A 21,134-nucleotide genomic window follows, 5' to 3' on the forward strand; every position below is an offset into this window, starting at 1 on the left:
CCCTGTCCATCACCAACTCCCGGAGTTCACTCAGACTCACATCCATCGAGTTGGTGATGCCATCCAGCCATCTAATCCTCTGTTGTCCCCTTCTCCTCCTGACCCCAATCCCTCCCAGCATCAGAGTCTTTTCCAATGAGTCAACTCTTCGCATGAGGTGGCCAAAGTACTGGAGTTTCAGCTTTAGCATCATTCCTTCCAAAGAAATCCCAGGGCTGATCTCCTTCAGAATGGACTGGTTGGATCTCCTTGCAGTCAATTTCATATTATATTTTAAATCATAATATGCATATAATTGGCTTACCTGGTGTCTCAGTGGTAAAAATATCCACCTACCAATGCATGAGATACAAGAGACAGGGGTTTAATGCCTGAGTGGGGAAGATCCCCTATAGAAGGAAATGGCAGCACCCTCCAAGATTCTTGCCTGGGAAATCCCATGGACTGAGGAACCTGGTGGACTACAATCCATGGGATTACAAAAGAGTCGGACAGAACTTTGCTACTAAAAAACAATGACAATATGCATATGATTGAATACATTGCTAAAGTAGTATAATTTCATGAGTAGGAAAATGTCATTTGACTCCCCTAAATTTTCCATATTCAGAGTTAAGTGAAAGAAACAACACATCATTAAAGTGTGCATTTGGTTAACAATTCCATTCTTGTCAAAATGCTAAAACGTGAATGCTCAGTCTCTTCAGTTGTGTCCAACTCTTTGAGACCCTAGGGACTTTTGCCCACCAGACTTCTCTGCCCATGGGATTCTCCAGGCAAGAATACTAGAGTGGGTTGCTAGGCCCTCCTCCAGGGGATCTTCCTGACCCAGGGATCGAACTTGCCCCTCCTGAGTCTTCTGCATTGTAGGGGTATTCTTTACCCACTGAACCACCTGGGAAGCCCCAAAAATACTAGCACATGATTTGCAGTTTGGACTCCCTCTAGAGTCTTGACCAGAATGTGGAATCTCCGAGTTTTTTCTCTTTTTTTGTTCATTCTTCTTTCCTGCTGTGGATAAATGTGTTTTCTTCCATGAACAATAGTATCATTGTGCAAACTGTTGTGCAGCATACAGGATTTTAAACACAATTTTATTATATTTTTAAAAGAAGTGCTTTGATAAAGGAACTTTAAAATTACACATGTGATTTTTCTGTATTATCTGTTTGTTTTGATTGCTTGGACATATTTAAATCCTCTTCATTTCTGATTACATACCTCTCCCTTTTTTCTCCACAATTGCTACAATTTTATATAACATTCTTCAGCTAATAAACACATGTTTCTGCTTCTACTAATGGATTTTTTCTGACTTAATATATTGGCTTGAACACCAAGCATATCTACATCTGTTCTGAACCTACTACCAAACCATTCATGTTGGTTTCAGTGTGACTAAATCACAGGTCATGATCATCCACATGGTTTGTCACTTTCATCACCCTTCCTGTGTACTCACAGATTCCGTTTATTAACCACCCAATTTGTGCATGGTTTTATTGTAAGTACTTATATACTCTGTCCTATATTCAGCAATTTAACTGAGTAGATCTAATAATTGATTTTCAGTTGAAGTAAAACGTCCTCTGAAAAGTTTTGTGCAATTCTGCTAGGTGTCTGATCCTATATACCTACTTCTGTGTTCCCACAAACAGCAAAACTTGCCACTATGTTAGTACTTAGCTAGAGAATATGTTTGCTGAGATCATAACTTCCTCACCCTTATAACAACAACAACTAATGTAGTCTCACATGTATTGTCAATGCCTAAGACTATTTTCTTAATAAATTTATGTGTCTAGGTTTAACAAGCACAACAACAAAACAACAAAAGTGTTTCTTCATATTTGGGCTAAAATTCTGATACTCAGTATTTTTATTCAATTTTTTGTATAACAGTTTATAGCCAGACATTTTCTGGTTATTTTGCTTTTCCTTTTTTTTTCTTTTTTTAATTTTAAAAAAATTATACATGTGTTCCCCATCCTGAACCCTCCTCCCTCCTCCCTCCCCATACCATCCCTCTGGGTCGTCCTAGTGCACCAGCCCCAAGCATCCAGCATCGTTTTAAAAAAAATAATTTAGATGTAGTGTGATATTTGCAACTGTGGCAAAAGCTATATGGTCCATCGCCTCTAACCCTGGTTTTTCAAATAAGTAATTGTATTTTCACTGATTCTGTGTTTCTATGCTCAGTTATCTAGAAATGCAATGTTAATTCCAGAAATCAAGCGTTTTATTGATACTGAGTTTATACTAAAAGCCACTGCATCGTTACTTTTTCAGGCATCCGGACAATTACTGAAGTGGGGTAATTGATCATTTTCAATTTAGAATAAGTGTCTCAAAGATTGTAATACTACATCAATGAGTGAAAAAAAATTCCCCTTGAAATCATAGTTTATGAGTCTGTGAAGAGTTTCTCTTCATTGTTTTTAAATTGTATTTTATTCATACTGAGATAGGAGAAGAACTGTATCAGATGGTTTCTCCAATTTGTAACATTAAATCCATGTGTTGGCAGCCACCAGTATGGGGATGAAGTGCTGACCTAGGCTCATAGTTTTGAAAACTAGGACCCTCCCAGAGAATTTGGGTTGTATACAACATATATATTAGATTTAATTCAGAAGTAGTAGGGAATGATTATTGCCATCTATCTACTTCTTGTCATCCTTTTTTTTTTTTTCTTAATCTCTCAGGTTACATATGTATCACTATGTAACCTTATTCAATGTGGTATGGACATTACTCAATGTTCAAAAACTGTATTTTTTCTTACAAAATGCTGCATAGTCTTATAAGACATACTTAATAGACTTATAGAATGAATTTACCATCCCAGATGGAAATGATGTCAGTGGGAGGGATTGACTGGGATTTTAGGATTGACATATACACACTGATTATTTAAAATGAATAATCAAGAAAGGCAGACTGTAAAAAAAAATAATAAAAAAAGATAATTCCATAAACTAATTGACATTGACATACAATATACATTTTGGTTCATTTATCTTTCAATAAATATTCGAAAGGAGGGATTTCCAATGAGTGGTGTTACTGCAACTAATCTCTTAGAGTGATGAAGGAAAAAGTACACAGACACACCACACACACGTACATATATCTTCCAACTGGAGATTGATGGTATAGCTGATGCTCTTTCTGCATATATACTATATTTGGATTTTCATTTATATATCCACCTATTTCTGTTAAGACATTTAATACATATATTTGAAGAATTTGTAAAATACAGAAATTATAGCTAATAGGTCTTAGGTTAATGCAAGCACATGAATTTCCTTTTTCTCTGAGAAAATTACAACTGAAATTAAACAAAGAGAAATATTACTAATGGTTCAAAACATCACACTTATTTTTATGTCAGTCAATCATAACTTCCTTAAGTTGATTAAAATAGTAATTCCTAAAGGCATTTAATTGAAAATGGAAAGTTTGATGAAGATTTTCATAGAAACTTCTGCTTTATTATTTCTCATTTTTAAATTCACTTATGCATTTGATGGTCCAAAATGTCTTGACAATAATTCTGTATGAAGCTTGAGAAGAACGTAGATTTTCCTGTTACTGGATGAAGTACTGTATAGGTGTGAGTTTTAACTGGTTGGTTGATGACCTTCTTGAGTTCCTTTATGTCCTTACTGATTTTCTACCTGCTGGATATGTTTCTTTCTGATAGATAGGTATTGATGTCTCCGACTGTTATAGTGCATTCATCTATCTTTTAGTCATTCTGTTAATTTATGCATGACATATTTTATCCGTTGTTAAGAATTAAGAATAGTCATTAGGAATTTTTAGGTCTTCTTGGAGAATTGCCCCTTTTCAAAGTTATTTTATGGAGACATTTTATTATATGAGAAAAGAAAGTATAACATTTAGATATGAGATACGTTCCCAGTATTTCAGCAAACAAGAAGTAAAAAAGCCTATTCTTCAGAGGAATCCTGCCTTAGAAAATTCAAGAAATATTTTCCAAAATTTTTCAGGTTTAGATATTTTCATATAGAGAAAATGCAAAATATTCCATTACTTCTATCCTATCTCTCATACTTTTCTAGCAGTTTGGACATAGTCTTCCAAGTTTTCTGTCTCAATAGTGGTACAAATGTTGATAGCATATTTATAATCCTTGGAACATTTTCTTCTTGGCCCTTGTTGGCACATTTGAGTCATTAGAGTATTTCCCAAGAGCCTTGCCCATGTGGTGGATTAAACAACATGCGGCTCATGCAGGTTAAAATCCACATAAAAATCTTAACCAGAAAGGACCACAGTAACTCCATATCTTGATTCTCTTCACTATTTTTGCTCCCATGGCTACAATGGAAGATGTATTAAAAATACTATCTAGAGAAATAAGATAACTCCAATGTGTTGAGAAAGAACGACTCTTAGAAGTACTGGATTGCTTAACCTAAAACTGAAATGGTTGCCAGTAAATTTTTAATAATTGAAACCGGCTCATGTGATGCATTTGTATGACAAGAAGAAGTAAGTTTGCAATGTTAAAGGCATATAAAGCATTCTTTTGATTAGTGTTGATTCAGTCATTCTTGGCTTAACCTATCATCCAGTTGAGTAGAATATTTTGGGGTTGCATTTCTTTCAGTATATGTCCAGGATTATGAAAAGTGAACATGTTTACACTCCCTGTTTGTCCTACTAATTTAGTTCTTTATTAGTTTTCAGAAAACTACTTTCTGAATTTGGTCCCCCTAGTTGAATATAGATTTAATAAGTAGCACATGCTTCAGTTTCAGAAAAAAGAGCTTAGAGTTCCAATTTGTGCATTAACTAGTAGTATTATCTTCATTATGTTACTTAAAGTTTCATGCTCAGTTTCTTCAAAAGTAACATAAGAATCGCAATGAGTCAATGAGATATATGCATAAATCAGCATTGTCTCTCAAATGAGTTTCCTTGAAATGAATATTCTTGTTTCCAAGCGGGACCCTTTTCCTCAAATATGATAACTGATTTCACTTTTAGGAAATAATAAGGAGCAATATTTTCTATGTGGAGTACATGCTTTAAAAGCTTTGTATAGTTGAATTTTACTTATAACGTAAATTAGCCCTCACAATTATTCCCTGAAATATTATCCCCATCTTTCCAGTGGAGAAACAAAAAACAAAGCTAAAACTCAGAAAAAGCTGTATTTTTCATATATTTCTCTTGAAATGCAAACCTCAAATAATCTCACATGTTATATATTAAGTCCTGATGCCATATTATTATAACTTCTTTTCTTTTTTGAGTTAAAATTATCTTCAAATATAGATACTAGTTAACAAACTGAGTCAATCAGGGAAGAATTAGAGCATCTCTATGAAAACCTATAGATTTTGAGAGTAATTTAGGTGATTACAGTTTTCCTTCATTGTTCCTATTCATGCTGGTTGGTGCTTTGATCTGATTGACTTGATCTGACTCCCTTTTTCCATTAAGAAAAAAGCAAGGACATTTTTTCCCCCCAAAGGACTCAGAGACAGAATTCTGAACTAACTGTAGTACTATTTGAAGGCAGTCTTAAAGCAATAATCTGAAAATAATCTAAGTTAATTCTTCTTATGGGTTTTTGTTTTTACTGCAGTCAGGATAAAGTTCTTACATGATCTTAGATGTCAGCAAGCACAGTCAAGAGTGAAGTGGATCATTCCAGAAAAAGTTCAGGTTGTTTTAAACTCAAAATTTACCCAAGATATCAAATTACCACCAATATTCTGTTCTCTTCTATGACAAAATAACCTAGCATATAAACATACCACAGAAAATGATCATCAAGTAAGAGGGAAAGATAGAGAATTGGAACACTGTTTAGCAATGCTGAGGGTGAAAATTGCCTTGAGGATATATGTTTATAGAAGTTGATTTTCACATTCAGTGAGCTACAAGACTGATTTGACAATGAGATATTCATTTAAAAAAATGAATTTTTAAAATTCATTTTAAAAAAGAACAAAAGGATTGAAAGGAATATGAAGCTTGTTATCCTAAATTCCACAGGCCTAGGGGAAAAACTCTATTTACTGAGAGAACTCTTAGCTTCCTTTTAAAATGAAGGTATGTTATCATTACCGTTATATAGGAAGACAAAAATAATGGCATTTCCTTACTATTTCTTGGATTACTCCAAAGTACTAGCAAAATAGACCTTCTATTAAGGAATATTAATGTAGATAAAAGGAAAAATCTAAAAGTATAACATGCAGTAGAATGATAAACACACACACACACACCCACACACATTTAAAGTGACAGAGAGGGAGAGAGAACAATAGCATCATTTAGATAGGAGACATTTTGAACAAAAAAAATCTTTTCAGGAAGATGGGTTTTTTTATGCTTTATTTTAGATTTTTCACACAGTTTGGTCTTCTTAGCCCATGACACAGATCCAGTCTACTAAACATGTACTCTGCCTTCTCTGAACTCTGGACTCTCTACAGTGGCCCTCAAACATTTCAGCACTAAAGACAGTTTACATGGGAGAAAATTATTCCATGGACTGAGGGCAAGGGTGTGGTTTCAGGATGATTCAAGTGCATTACATGTATTGTGTACTTCATCTCTTTTATTATCACATCAACTCTACCTTGGATCATCAGACATTAGATCTCAGAGGTTGGGGACCACTGCTTTAATATCTGAGGAGGTCATGACGATGCATCCATTAGATGTGGCTTCAGATAAGGAATAGGAGCTTGGGAGGTAAATGTGAGTCAGAGTGAAATCTTAGAAATTGTTTCCATTGTTGAAGATTTAAGTCCAATGACTTTCATTTGGGAGACAGATCCAGCTAAGTGATCTTTTTCCTGACATTTTTGAATTTTCTATATGTTAACTAGCAAATAACAATAAAAAACTAGGTGAAAGATTAAGAAATAATATACTTTACAATATTGTATTGGTTTTGCCTGTATTGTACAATATTGTAAAGTAAAAAAAAAGATGGAAAAAATAATAAAATTACAAAAAAATAAATGAGTATACAAAAGAAAGAGGGAAAATAAATAATAAAAAATGAAAAGAAAAAAAAGAAATAATATAATTTTACCAGGTTTGAATAAAAGACAAGATTCTCGATGGGAAAGAAAACTTTTAGGGAAGGATTTTTAAAAAGTCAACAGGTAGCATTTCTTTTCTACTATTTCAAACACTTTGAAAAGCCTAGGTTAAAATTCCTGCTCTTCCCATTTAGAGGGTGTGATTTGGATAAAATTTTTAGAAGTATTTTTAGCATAGTTCCAATCAGTAAAATGGAGATTTTAAAAGAACCATTCTACGGAAAACACACACAGTGGCATATAGTAAGAAATTCTTTTAAAGGGAGTTCTCTATTTGCATTAAGTTGTTTCAAAGATCTCCCAAGTTAAATCAGTATGGCATAACACACTCAGAAATAAATTCCAGTGTAGTCCATGTATAATTCTCTTTTCTTTAAGTTCTTCGGTTTCGGTTTTCTCTTGAAAGTTACTCAGAAGAAGAAGAAAATGAAAAACTACACGGAAATAACAGATTTTATCCTCCTGGGATTGTCAGATGACCCACAACTTCAGGTTGTGATCTTTGTCTTTCTACTCATCACCTACATGCTCAGCATCACTGGGAACCTGACCATTATCATCCTGACGCTGCTGGATGTCCACCTCCAGACCCCCATGTATTTCTTCCTCAGAAGTTTCTCCATATTGGAAGTTTCATTCACAACTGTCACTATACCCAGGTTTCTGGCCACCATTATTACAGGAGATAAAACCATTTCTTATAATGACTGTATGGCTCAGTTATTTTTTTTCATTCTCTTGGGAGTCACTGAGTTTTATCTTCTGGCTGCCATGTCCTATGACCGCTACATTGCTATCTGCAAACCGCTGCATTACATGACCATCATGAATCATAGAGTGTGCACACTGCTTGTCTTGGCCTCTTGGCTGGCTTCATTCTTAATCACATTTCCATTACTCATGTTCTCCCTACAGCTTGATTATTGCAAGTCCAATGCTATCGACCATTACACCTGTGATTTTTCCCCCCTTTTACAACTTTCTTGTTCAGACACCAAATTCCTAGAGATAATGGTGTTTTCTTGTGCTGTGTTTACTCTGATGTTTACTTTGGCACTAATAATTCTGTCCTACACATATATCATCAGAACAATTTTGAGGATCCCTTCTACCACTCAGAGGACAAAGGCCTTTTCCACGTGTTCTTCCCACATGATTGTCATCTCCATCTCTTATGGCAGCTGCATTTTCATGTACATGAGTCCATCAGCAAAGGACAGGGTCTCTTTGAGTAAGGGAGTAGCTGTGCTAAATACCTCAGTTGCCCCCATGCTAAACCCATTTATCTATACCTTGAGGAATCAGCAAGTCAAGCGAGCCTTCATAGACATGGCAAGGAAGAATGTACTTTTCTCAAGGAAATGAAAAAATAAAAGTCCTATTTCATAAATTGGAGGCATAATTAAATGCAATAAATAAAACTCAGAACTTTTCAAAATCTATTAATTTTCACATTGTCTCCATAGAGCTATTTTTTCATTACTCATACTTTCATTGACAGCAATGTCACAAGCATATTGTATACATTTTTTTTCTATTCAAATTCCCATCCTTCTCTCATGCACTTCCCTTCCTTTGGGCTCAGCTTTTCATTCTGTACTTTCCAGTTGGTACTAGGGGTAAAGAATCCACCTGCTAATGCAGGATACACAAGAGACACAGGTTGAATCCCTGGGTGCATAAGATCCTCTACAGTAGGAAATGGCACACTCCAGTATTCCTGCCTGGAAAAGTCTATGAACAGGTGATCCTGATGGGCTATGGTCCACGATGTCACAAAGATCTGGCATGACTGTGCAATTGCATGCATGTGTTCCACTCAGTAACTATGAAACTGTCATTTCCTTCTTTGAAACTTTTAAAATTCCATTTCTTCCACAATATTTCTTAGGAAATTAAATTCAGACAGAAAGAGGCAGAGCAAGAATATTCAAGAGAGACCTGTGTTTCATGATTTCATTCTTTCTAGAAATTCAGGAAATGATAAATCATGTTAAACACTATTTTTAATTTACTATATAAGGCCATGAGCATAACATGACCATCTTATTAGAGTATTACACATATTATTCTCTCCATACTATGGCTTACTCAGTAATTACAGGAAAAATAGCACAACTAAAAAAGTAATGGAATTATAGTTTCTTGAGAAATCAAAAACTTTTCTCATTATGCAACTTAAAATCTCTCTGCCATATAATTTATCAATTTGAGAACAATTATAAATATATACTTTCAAGAAAACTGTGAAATTGTCCCTCTGGGGGAACTGTTTAATTAACACATATAACAATGATTTATAGTAAAAGACTGAAGAATTAAATATTATTGGAAACCATATATGACTGCATTTGCTATAGTCAGTTGTATATTTAATGCTTGATGTCAAGCTGTTTTTGGTAAATAATCAATAGCTGACAGTTTTTACAACTTTCTCATATTAGTAGTTATTTTGAGTTAATATTGTACACACATAATGCATCCAATTACCTAATTAAATGGCAAACAATTAATAGGGATAAAATGCTAAATGGCAAACTTTCACTGTGTATGAATTTTAGATTTTCTTTTGTTAAAAATTTGTATTTTCACTCTGTTTTAAGCATTATAATGTAGCAATGTATTTAAAATGTATTGATTAGAAATTAAAAGATGATTATGTAAGATCTTGCAACTCTGGCACTAAAGTTTTTTTTTTTTTTTTTACTTTTCCATGAAGTCAAAATTTCAAATAATATTGAATTTTATGCAAACTCATCTTGCATTTTCTAATCATTTTTCTAGATAGTCTGTAATTGTAATTCATTGAGTTAAACTCTTCTTGATATGCATGTATTATACTCAGTTGAGAGACTTAGATCCATACTATGCTGAAAAACAAAGAAGACAACTTTAAAAAATACTGAAGTTTTCCAGTTTGGAGGGAGTCATGAAGTTACTATTTCCTACCTTTTTATTGAAACAATAATTTCTACAGTTAACTGGAAATATTTGAAAATACTGAGGTTTAGAATTGATTGATAATGTGGGTTTTGATACCTGAGTGAAATTCCAGATGTTCAAGCTGGTTTTAGAAAAGTCAGAGGAACCAGAGATCAAATTGCCAATATCCGCTGGATCATGGAAAAAGCAAGAGAGTTCTAAAAAAACATCTATTTCTGCTTTATTGACTATGCCAAAGCCTTTGACTGTGTGAATCACAATAAACTGTGGAAAATTCTTAAAGAGATCAGAATACCAGACCACCTGATCAGCCTTTTGAGAAATCTATATGCAGGTCAGGAAGCAACAGTTAGAACTGGACATGGAACAACAGACTGGTTCTAAATAGGAAAAGGAGTATGTCAAGGCTGTATATTGTCACCCTGCTTATTTAACTTCTATGCAGAGTACATCATGAGAAACGCTGGGCTGGAAGAAGCACAAGCTGGAATCAAGATTGCCGGGAGAAATATAAATAACCTCAGATATGCAGATGACACCATCCTTATGGCAGAAAGTGAAGAGGAACTAAAAAGCCTCTTGATGAAAGTGAAAGAGGAGAGTGAAAAAGTTGGCTTAGATCTCAGCATTCAGAAAACAAAGATCATGGCATCTGGTCCCATCACGTCATGGGAAATAGATGGGGAAACAGTGGAAACAGTGTCAGACTTTGTTTTTGGGGGCTCCAAAATCACTGCAGATGGTGACTGCAGCCATGAAATTAAAAGATGCTTAGTCCTTGGAAGAAAAATTATGACCAACCTACATAGCATATTGAAAAGCAGAGACATTACTTTGCCAACAAAGTTCCGTCTAGTCAAGGCTATGGTTTTTCAGTGGTCATGTATGGATGTGAGAGTTGGACTGTGAAGAAGGCTGAGTGCCGAAGAATTGATGCTTTTGAGCTGCGGTGTTGGAGAAGACTCTTGAGAGTCCCTTGGACTGCAAGGAAATCCAACCAGTCCATTCTGAAGGAGATCAGCCCTGGGATTTCTTGGAAGGACTGATGCTAAAGCTGAAACTCCAGTACTTTGGCCACCCCATGCAAAGTGTTGACTCATTGGAAAAGACTCTGATGCTGGGAGGAATTGGGGGCAGAAGGAGAAGGGGACGACAGAAGATGAGATGGCTGGATGGCATCACTGTTCAATGGATGGGAGTCTGAGTGAACTTCGGGGGTTGGTGATGGACAGGGAGGCCTGGCGTGCTGTGATTCATGGGGTTGCAAAGAGTCGGACATGACTGAGTGACTGAATTGAACTGACCTATATGCATATTAAAAGTTTACTTATCTTACCTGAATTTCGAGATTGATTTTCACAAGTTTACCAGGAATAAACAACAAAAAAATAACCAAAATAAAAATCTGAAATATTTCTTACAGCCCAGGATTTTTGAAAATGTTACTCTATCTGTACTGCTTTGTCATGCCTCATTTTACCATACTTGTATATATTATTCCTTCACTGTTTATTCTCTCTGCTGATGTATTTGTTTATTCTTATACCAATGCCACATTATTGGCATGCCTTCATTAATCTTGATGATTTCTCAAATATTTTTCTATTTTATTAATTTCCACCTTAGTTTTTTCAAATACCCTCCACTTGAGTTTACAGTGCTCTACTTTTAATGGGATTTTTATATTTAATGTTTTATGGTTTTATTGAGATACAGTTGATATGCCACACTGGATGGCAAGTTTATGACATTCAGTATAATGACTTACATACATTGCAAAATGATTACTACATAAGTATAGTGAAAATCCATCTCATATAGATACAAAACATGTTTTTTCCTTTTTGATGAAAACTCTTAGGACTACTCTCTTAACAACTTTGAAATATACCTTACAGCAGTGTTAGCATCATGTTCTTCATTTGCCTCTGCCCTCCCTCTTCTGGTAACCACAAATATAATCTCTTTCTCTATGAGGTTGACTTCTGTGTTTTGTTTTTGTTTCTTAATTCCACAAAAAAATGAGATTATACAGTATTTGTCTTTCTATTTCTGACTTATTTCACTTAACATAATACCCTCAAGGTCCAGTCATGCTGTTGCAAGTGATATGATTTCCCACTGTTTATGGATGAATAACGTTCCATTGTATAATGTACAATATTTACACATTCAAAGAATTTATCTTTTCACATTTATATTTTTATTGAACTAATATTAACAAAATAAACTGCAACTTCATTTCTTTCACTTGGCAACAGATATTTAATGATCTATCATTCAATTGTAGAATAAAATGTATTTGAAAAAAAGTTTGTTTATACTCAAATATATGTATACATATATATGTATATATATTTACTGAAACTCATATTTCATGTGATTTTATGATCAATGTTTCATTTTTATTTTTTGTCTTGTTCTACCCATTCTTCTTTCTGATTGCATAGTTTAGTTTCTGCTTCAGATATCCTGTATTAAAATTTGTCTTGTTTCAATGTTCTACTTGCTTAATGGCTGTACACAAATAAAGTAATATGTGATTCTACAATACATAATCTATAATTACTTAATGGTTGCTTATTCCAAAATACATAAATACACATGTACATGCTCATATTACAAATTTCCCATTGCTTATTGCTATGATTGTCTACTGATTTTTAAATAATTTCCATTTTTTCATCTAGACACCAAATTCCCTCATTAATTGCACTATTTCCCTGTTAGAGTTTCTTGAGTTTTCTGAATATGTAAGAATTTACTTGAGATTTTTAAAAAAATATCAAATTTCATCAATTTTAAGACATCACTTTAAGAATACAATTTTATTGTGTATTATTATTGAAAACAAAATGTTGCTGATTAAACTGAACCATGACTGATATAATTCTTTGTATGACATATAATACCTCCATTTCAGATAAGCAAAATTTGAATAAGACTTTAATATCAATCAAATGCAATCATTTATTTATTCTCCCTCATATTTTTCCTAATTATTTTGTTTTCTTATATTATTGTTTGTCCCAGATCTCCCAATAACATATCAATTATTTGTTTTTCACTCATTACGTTCATTGGAGTGGGATTTAGCTATGCTGTTGGACTTTTCAAAGAAGTGGTTTTTAATCTCTTTAGCTTACTTAACTGACTTCATTCTCTACCCATAGTAAGTTACATTTTCCATTTACTTTTGTAAATTCTTCATTTTTTTTTCATTTTATTCAGATGAGTACAAATTCCCCTCTTTGTGGCTACTTTACATTTTTGTAAATAATGAATAATTTAAGTTAACAGAATTCCTATTGACCATAGCTTTTTCAGTGTTCCAAATTTGTGATGTTATATCTGTATTTCATTGCTTTCCTGATAGTAATTAGTTGATTTGGTGTAAAAGCTATGATTTCCCAGGAATTACGTTTGTGTGGATTTTTCAACTTGTTGTAGCTAATCATTTAGATTGTTATGATAGAATCTGGACTATAAAAGCTTAATTGGTGTCAGATGTTGGCATAGGTTCAAATATACTGGGGAATGTTTTTCCCTTGACTCACAGCTGTGTAAGCTGCAGATAATACTTCTCAGGAAAAAATGTAATCTTTCCATGAAAATAAGTATGATTTACTAATTCAAACTTTCATTACATGTGCATCTATTGTGTTACAAGTGCTCTTACTGCAGTAATCCTGAGACTTCAGCCTTAAGTCTCTGTGATCTATAGTGCAACGTCTCCTCCCATATGCCTGCCTATATTCTCCTGATTATCCACATGTTTTTATAGATTATTGCTCTAACCAGTTAAATCATTATTTCTGATACATTCTATTGACAACTTTTACCATAGTTTCAAAAGAATATTAAATTTTATCTAATATATATGTGTGTTCAGTGTAATAATATGTATTTTGCTAATAGTAAACTATAAGCTTCTACAAAGTCTCCTTCCTATCCTTTTGAGATGATATTTTAAAAATATTCTTTCATACTTAGATGAGAGCAAGGCAATTTTTTTCATTGAGTCCTTAAAGGCTTTCTTAACTTGGTTGTTTCTGAAGGTATAAATAAATGAGTTCAACGTAGATGAAACAGAAAAAATGAGGAGTGAAACCACTTTTTTAATGGTCACTTCTCCCTTTGCTGTAGGATTCAGGTAGATGAAAATGCATGTGCCATAGGTGATGGAAACCACTCTCATGTGAGAAGAACAGGTCAAAAAGGGCTTTTTCCTTTGCTGAGCAGAACGGAATCTCAAAATTGTCTTGATGATGCAGGCATATGACAGAACTACACAAATAAGAGTCATATTTAGGGTCAGCACAGCACAGATTATAACCATCTGTTCCTTCAACCATGTATCTGAGCATGAAATTTTCAATAAAGGAAATGCATCACAGCCAAAATGATCAATCTTGTTAGAGTCACAAAATTTTAGATTTAAACCAAGGCTAAGTGGTGGGATTAATACACACAAACCAGCCATCCAACAAAAGATGATGAGAATCCTGCAGACTCTGTTGCTCATGATGGTCACAGAGTGCAAGCTTTTGCAGATGGCCACGTAACAGTCATAGGACATGGTGGCCAGCAGAAAAAATTCTGTTACTCCACAGAGGTCAGTAAAAGATACTTGAATGACAGAAGCATTATAGGCAATGACCCTGTCACCTGTAGCTATGCTATACAGGTATCTGGGGATACAAGAAGATGTGAAGGAGATCTCCAAGGACACATTTTTAAAGAAAAAGTACACTGGTGTTTTCAGGTGGGAATCCACAAATGTGAGTGTGATGATGGTCATGTTTCCAGTTAAACTCAGTGTGTAGGTGAGGAATAAAAAGATAATTTGAATCTGCAGCTCTGGGTCATCTGTCAGTCCCAGCAGAATGAGAGTTGTTCTCTGTTTCTCATCACAGACTTCTGACTTCTCTCCAATCTGTATGTGATATTTAGAGAAATCTTTTTGTTATATACTATTTAACTGATTTATAATTTTTTATTTAATCTTTTATTTTATTATATACAATGTGTTATATGTGTTAATAATGTCTGTGTAATGCTGAAGAAGCTGAAGTAGAATGGTTCTATGAAGACCTACAAGATGTTTTAGAACTAACACACAAAAAAGATGTCCTTACCATTATAGGGAACTGGAATGCAAAAGTATGAAGTCAAGAAACACCTGGAGTAACAGGCAAATTTGGCCTTAGAATACGGAATGAAGCAGGGCAAAGATGAATAGAGTTTTGCAAAGAAAATGCACTGGTCATAGCAAACACCCTCTTCCAATAACACAAGAGAAGACTCTATATATGGACATCACCAGATGGTCAACACCAAAATCAGATTGATTATATTCTTTGCAGCCAAAGATGAAGAAGCTCTATACAGTCAGCAAAAACAAGACCAGGAGCTGACTATGGCTCAGACCATGAACTCCTTATTTCCAAATTATTCAGACTTAAATTGAAGAAAGTAGGGAAAACCACTAGACAATTCAGGTATGATCTAAATCAAATCCCTTATGATTATACAGTGGAAGTGAGAAATAGATTTAAGGGCCTAGATCTGATAGATAGAGTGCCTGATGAACTATGGAATGAGTTTCATGACATTGTACAGGAGACAGGGATGAAGACTATTCGCATAGAAAAGAAATGCAAAAAAAACAAAATGGCTGCCTGGGGAGGCCTTACAAATAGCTGTGAAAAAAAGAGAAGCAAACAGCAAAGGAGAAAAGGAAAGATATAAACATCTGAATGCAGAGTTCTAAAGAATAGCAAGAAGAGATAAGAAAGCCTTCTTCAGCGATCAATGCAAAGAAATAGAAGAAAACAACAGAATGGGAAAGACTAGGGATCTCTTCAAGAAAATCACAGATACCAAAGGAACATTTCATGCAAAGATGAGCTCAATAAAGGACAGAAATGGTATGGACCTAACAGAAGCAGAAGATATTAAGAAGAGATGGCAAGAATACACAGAAGAACTGTACAAAAAAGATCTTCACAACCCAAATAATCACAATGGTGTAATCACTTACCTAGAGCCAGACATCCTGGAATGTGAAGTCAAGTGGGCCTTAGAAAGCATCACTACGAACAAAGCTAGTGGAGGTGATGGCATTCCAGTTGAGCTATTCCAAATCTTGAAAGATGATGCTGTGAAAGTGCTGCACTCAACATGCCAGCACACTTAGAAAACTCAGCAGTGGCCACAGGACAGGAAAAGGTCAGTTTTCATTCCAATTCCAAAGAAAGGCAATGCCAAAGAATGCTCAAACTACCACACAATTGCACTCATCTCACACGCTAGTAAAGTAATGCTCAAAATTCTCCAAGATAGGCTTCAGCAATATGTGAACTGTGAACTTCCTGATGTTCAAGCTGATTTTAGAAAAGGCAGAAGAACCAGAGATCAAATTGCCAACATCTGTTGGATCATTGAAAAAGCAAGAGAGTTCCAGAAAAACATCTATTTCTGCTTTATTGACTATGCCAAAGCCTTTGACTATGTGGATCACAATAAACTGTAGAAAATTCTGAAAGAGATGGGAATACCAGACCACCTGATCTGCCTCTTGAGAAACGTATATGCAGGTCAGGAAGCACCAGTTAGAACTGGACATGGAACAACAGACTGGTTCCAAATAGGAAAAGGAGTAAATCAAGGCTGTATGTTGTCACCCTGTTTATTTAACTTATATGCAGTGTACATCATGAGAAATGCTGGGCTGGGAGAAACACAAGTTGGAATCAAGATTGCCTGGAGAAACATCAGTAACCTCAGATATGCAGATGACACCACCCTTATGGCAGAAAGTGAAGAGGAACTAAAAAACCTCTTGATGAAAGTGAAAGAGGAGAGTGAAAAAGTTGGCTTAAAGCTCAACATTCAGAAAACGAAAATCATGGCATCCGGTCCCACCACTTCATGGGAAATAGATGGGGAAACAGTGGCAACAGTGTCAGACTGTATTTTTCTGGGGCCCAAAATTACTACAGATATTGACTGCAGCCATGAAATTAAAAGACGCTTACTCTTAAGAAGGGAAGTTATGACCAACCTAGTTAGCATATTGAAAAGCAGAGACATTACTTTGCTAACAAAGGGTCGTCTAGTCAAGGCTATGGTTTTTCCTGTGGTCATGTATGGATGTGAGAGTTGGACTGTGAAGAAAGCTGAATGCTGAAGAATGGATGCTTTTAAACTGTGGTGTTGGAGAAGACTCTTGAGAGTCCCTTGGACTGCAAGGAGATCCAACCAATCCATTCTGAAGGAGATTAGCCCTGAGATTTCTTTGGAAGGAATGATGCTAAAGCTGAAACTCCAGTACTTTGGCCACCTCATGCGGAGTTGACTCATTGGAAAAGACTCTGATGCTGGGAGGGATTGGGGGCAGGAGGAGAAGAGGACGACAGAGGATGAGATGGCTGGATGGCATCACTGACTCAATGGACGTGAGTCTGAGTGAACTCCAGGAGTTGGTGATGGACAGGGAGGACTGGTGTGCTGCGATTCATGGGGTCGCAAAGAGTCAGACACAACTGAGTGACTTATCTGATCTGATCTGATCTGATGTATATATATATATATGTATATACACCAACATGTTTTATGTCTATCTTTTTTTTTTATGGTTCTCTGTTTATTTATTTATTTTTTAATTTTATTTTACTTTTAAACTTTACATAATTGTATTAGTTTTGCCAAATATCAAAATGAATCCACCACAGGTATACATGTGTTCCCCATCCTGAACCCTCCTCTCTCCTCCCTCCCCATACCATCCCTCTGGGTCATCCCGGTGCACTAGCCCCAAGCATCCAGTATCGTGCATCGAACCTGGACTGGCATCTCGTTTCATACATGATATTTTACATGTTTCAATGCCATTCTCCCAAATCTTCCCACCCTCTTCTTCTCCCACAGAGTGCATAAGACTGTTCTATACATCAGTGTCTCTTTTGCTGTCTCGTACACAGGGTTATTGTTACCATCTTTCTAAATTCCATATATATGTGTTAGTATACTGTTTGGTGTTTTTCCTTCTGGCTTACTTCACTCTGTATAATAGGCTCCAGTTTCATCCACCTCATTAGAACTGATTGAAATGTATTCTTTTTAATGGCTGAGTAATATTCCATTGTATATATGTACCATAGCTTTCTTATCCATTCATCTGCTGATGGACATCTAGGTTGCTTCCATGTCCTGGCTATTATAAACAGTGCTGCGATGAACATTAGGGTACACGTGTCTCTTTCCCTTCTGGTTTCCTCAGTGTGTATGCCCAGCAGTGGGATTGCTGGATCATAAGGCAGTTCTATTTCCAGTTTTTTAAGGAATCTCCACACTGTTCTCCATAGTGGCTGTACTAGTTTGCATTCCCACCAACAGTGTAAGAGGGTTCCCTTTTCTCCACACCCTCTCCAGCATTTATTATTTGTAGACTTTTGGATCGCAGCCATTCTGACTGGTGTGAAATGGTACCTCATAGTGGTTTTGATTTGCATTTCTCTGATAATGAGTGATGTTGAGCATCTTTTCATGTGTTTGTTAGCCATCTGTATGTCTTCTTTGGAGAAATACTTAGGAATATATCTACCTAAAGAAACTAAAGACCTATATATAGAAAACTATAAAACACTGGTGAAAGAAATCAAAGAGGACACTAATAGATGGAGAAATATACCATGTTCATGGATTGGCAGAATCAATATAGTGAAAATGAGTATACTACCCAAAGCAATTTATAGATTCAATGCAATCCCTATCAAGCTAGCAACAGTATTCTTCACAGAGGTAGAACAAATAATTTCACAATTTGTATGGAAATACAAAAAACCTTGAATAGCCAAGCGATCTTGAGAAAGAAGAATGGAACTGGAGGAATCAACCTACCTGACTTCAGGCTCTACTATAAAGCCACAGTTATCAAGACAGTGTGGTACTGGCACAAAGAAATATAGATCAATGGAACAAAATAGAAAGCCCAGAGATAAATCCACACACATATGTCTATCTTGTATTTAAGATTTTCCACTGTAACTAAGTAGATGCTGAGAAGTTTTATGGGTTGCAATGATATCTTTTGGCTTGAATTCATATCTTTTCTTGACACCTTGAATCTTTATAAACCAGTGCTATGATAACTGGGGTTTACTTTATAGACTCTAGAGCAAAATGTAAGGTCTTTGCTCCAAAAGAAAATTTTGTGTGCTAGTTTCTTCTTAAGTTTAGTTCTGTTCACTCAGTTGCTTGGTGGTGTCTGACTCTTTGCTAACCCATGGACTGCAGCACGCCAGGCTTCCCTGTCCATCACCAACTCCCGGAGCTTGCTCAAACTCATTTTTTAGGTTAAGTGTGCTTAGTTATTACAAACAAACTAAGCCCTGCTTCTTGCCCACCATCTCCTGCTACATAGTCCACATTTTTGTTCCTGCATTACCTTTACTGAATATGTATGTAACCTCTACTGCTGATACATATGATAATCACCTTCCCTTCCCTTCTACATCTTCCAGTCACACCTCCAAATATTTTCTTACTATCTCCATTATTGAAACAAAAATAAATGACAGTAAGAGCTGAGGAACTCTCCCCTCTGCTAGAGGAGATATATGTTAAATCAGCAGGACAGAGGAAATGCTATTACAGTCAATGTCAAATGTCACTTTTCTTTTTAATTTGCAGAAAATACAACTAGGTGATACAAACAAATGGTCCTTGCTGATCTACAATCAAGAGTCATTACTTAATCTTCTGAGTAATGAAGTTTGGCAAAAAAACACATAACACTGTGTCTTTGGAGACAGGAGGATGTTACAGCAGCGTTTGACCCAAGTCAGCAGGAAAGTGGTATCATTTCACTTACATAAATCATTACAAAAATCTTGAAAAAATTAACTGTTTAATTATATGAATGAAATCTGTAATTATATGAATGTTTTATTTTTGGACAATTCCAATCAGATAAGAGAAAGGAAAAGTTTATAAAATTATACTAGTTTAATGTTTACATTATAGAACTTATACTTAGATATTTCTGTCTTGGCACAGACTACCTGTGAATACTTAAAAATTTGCCACCATATCTTGTAATTGGATGCAAAATATTTTTTTATGATTGTACAACAATATGGGCTCCCCAGGTGGCTCAGTGGTAAAGACTCTGCCTGCAGTGCAGGAGATGCAGGAGACATGGATTTGATCCCTGGTTTAGGAAGATCCTCTGGAGAAAGTAATGGCAACCCACCACAGTATTCTTGCCTGGAAAACCCCACGGACAAAGAAGCCTGATGGGTTGCAGTCCATGGGGTCGCCAAGAGTCGAACTAGACTGAGCAACTGAGAATCACGCATGTATGCACAGCAATATGAATGGATTTAATGCCACTGAATTTTACACTTAAAAATGGTCAAAATGATAAATTTTGTTATGTGTATTTCATGAAAACAACAACACACTTTTATATATTTAAACATAACTTGTTTACCTCAGAGTATCAATTTTTTTTTTTTTTTTTTTTTGCTTAGTAATGTCACCTCAATGGCAATTTTGGCCAGTTTTAAAACAATACCTGAACTAAGTGTAAAATTATTTTTATTGTCCAAAGCTGCTAATTATTCTATCAAAAGGATGCTCATACAAATGTATTTTAATGTGTGAGAATAATTTATAGAAGTGAAATTTCTCAATAAAAATATTTTGCTTTTAGAAAATTTATATAATATTATAGAAATCATGAGATCAGTTTATAGCAAATATTTGCCACTATAATTAGATTTGGTAAATTAATTTTTATACTGATTCATGGCTTGTTCTTTTATAGTTATTATATATGTATTTCAAGATTTTGAGTCTTTAAGTGTTGATATTGAGTTTTGCCTTATAGTTCATAGGTTTTTTTTTTTTAATTTAAATTTATTTATTTTAACTGGAGGCTAGTTACTTTACAATATTGTATTGGTTTTGCCATACATCAACATGAAGCCGCCACGGGTGTACACATGTTCCCAGTCCTGAACCCCCCTCCCGCCTCCCTCCCCATACCATCCCTCTGGTATAGTTTTATACAGTCAAGACTAT

The 21,134-nt window shown here is 35.1% G+C and overlaps 2 protein-coding genes across 2 annotated transcripts; one reads left to right on the forward strand and one right to left on the reverse strand.

Moving 5' to 3' along the window:
• The first annotated feature begins 5,654 nt into the window (after positions 1 to 5,654).
• Positions 5,655 to 8,465, forward strand: LOC147372138 (olfactory receptor 6C1-like). Its single transcript, XM_086403610.1, has 2 exons — positions 5,655 to 5,706; positions 7,507 to 8,465. The coding sequence occupies exons 1-2, from the start codon at positions 5,655 to 5,657 to the stop codon at positions 8,463 to 8,465; spliced, it is 1,011 nt and encodes a 336-aa protein (XP_086259736.1).
• Positions 8,466 to 13,965: 5,500 nt separating this feature from the next.
• Positions 13,966 to 19,603, reverse strand: LOC147372139 (olfactory receptor 6C68-like). The gene is made up of 2 exons (XM_086404324.1): positions 19,595 to 19,603; positions 13,966 to 14,979 (listed from the first exon to the last, which is right to left on the reverse strand). Exons 1-2 carry the CDS (start codon positions 19,601 to 19,603, stop codon positions 13,966 to 13,968), a joined length of 1,023 nt encoding a protein of 340 aa, XP_086260450.1.
• Positions 19,604 to 21,134: the final 1,531 nt, after the last annotated feature.

This window comes from Bos grunniens, chromosome 5, assembly GCF_055505025.1.
Source record: "Bos grunniens cultivar Pamir isolate PY7600 chromosome 5, Bosgru_T2T1.0, whole genome shotgun sequence".
Lineage (NCBI taxonomy): Eukaryota > Metazoa > Chordata > Mammalia > Artiodactyla > Bovidae > Bos > Bos grunniens.

Excerpts from the sequence above, each read along its gene's own strand:
- LOC147372138 (XM_086403610.1), top strand. The coding sequence starts at position 5,655 with ATGTCAGCAAGCACAGTCAAGAGTGAAGTGGATCATTCCAGAAAAAGT. Across the intron at positions 5,707-7,506 it reads TCATTCCAGAAAAAGTTCAG|TTACTCAGAAGAAGAAGAAA; the intron begins GTTGTTTTAAAC and ends TTCTCTTGAAAG.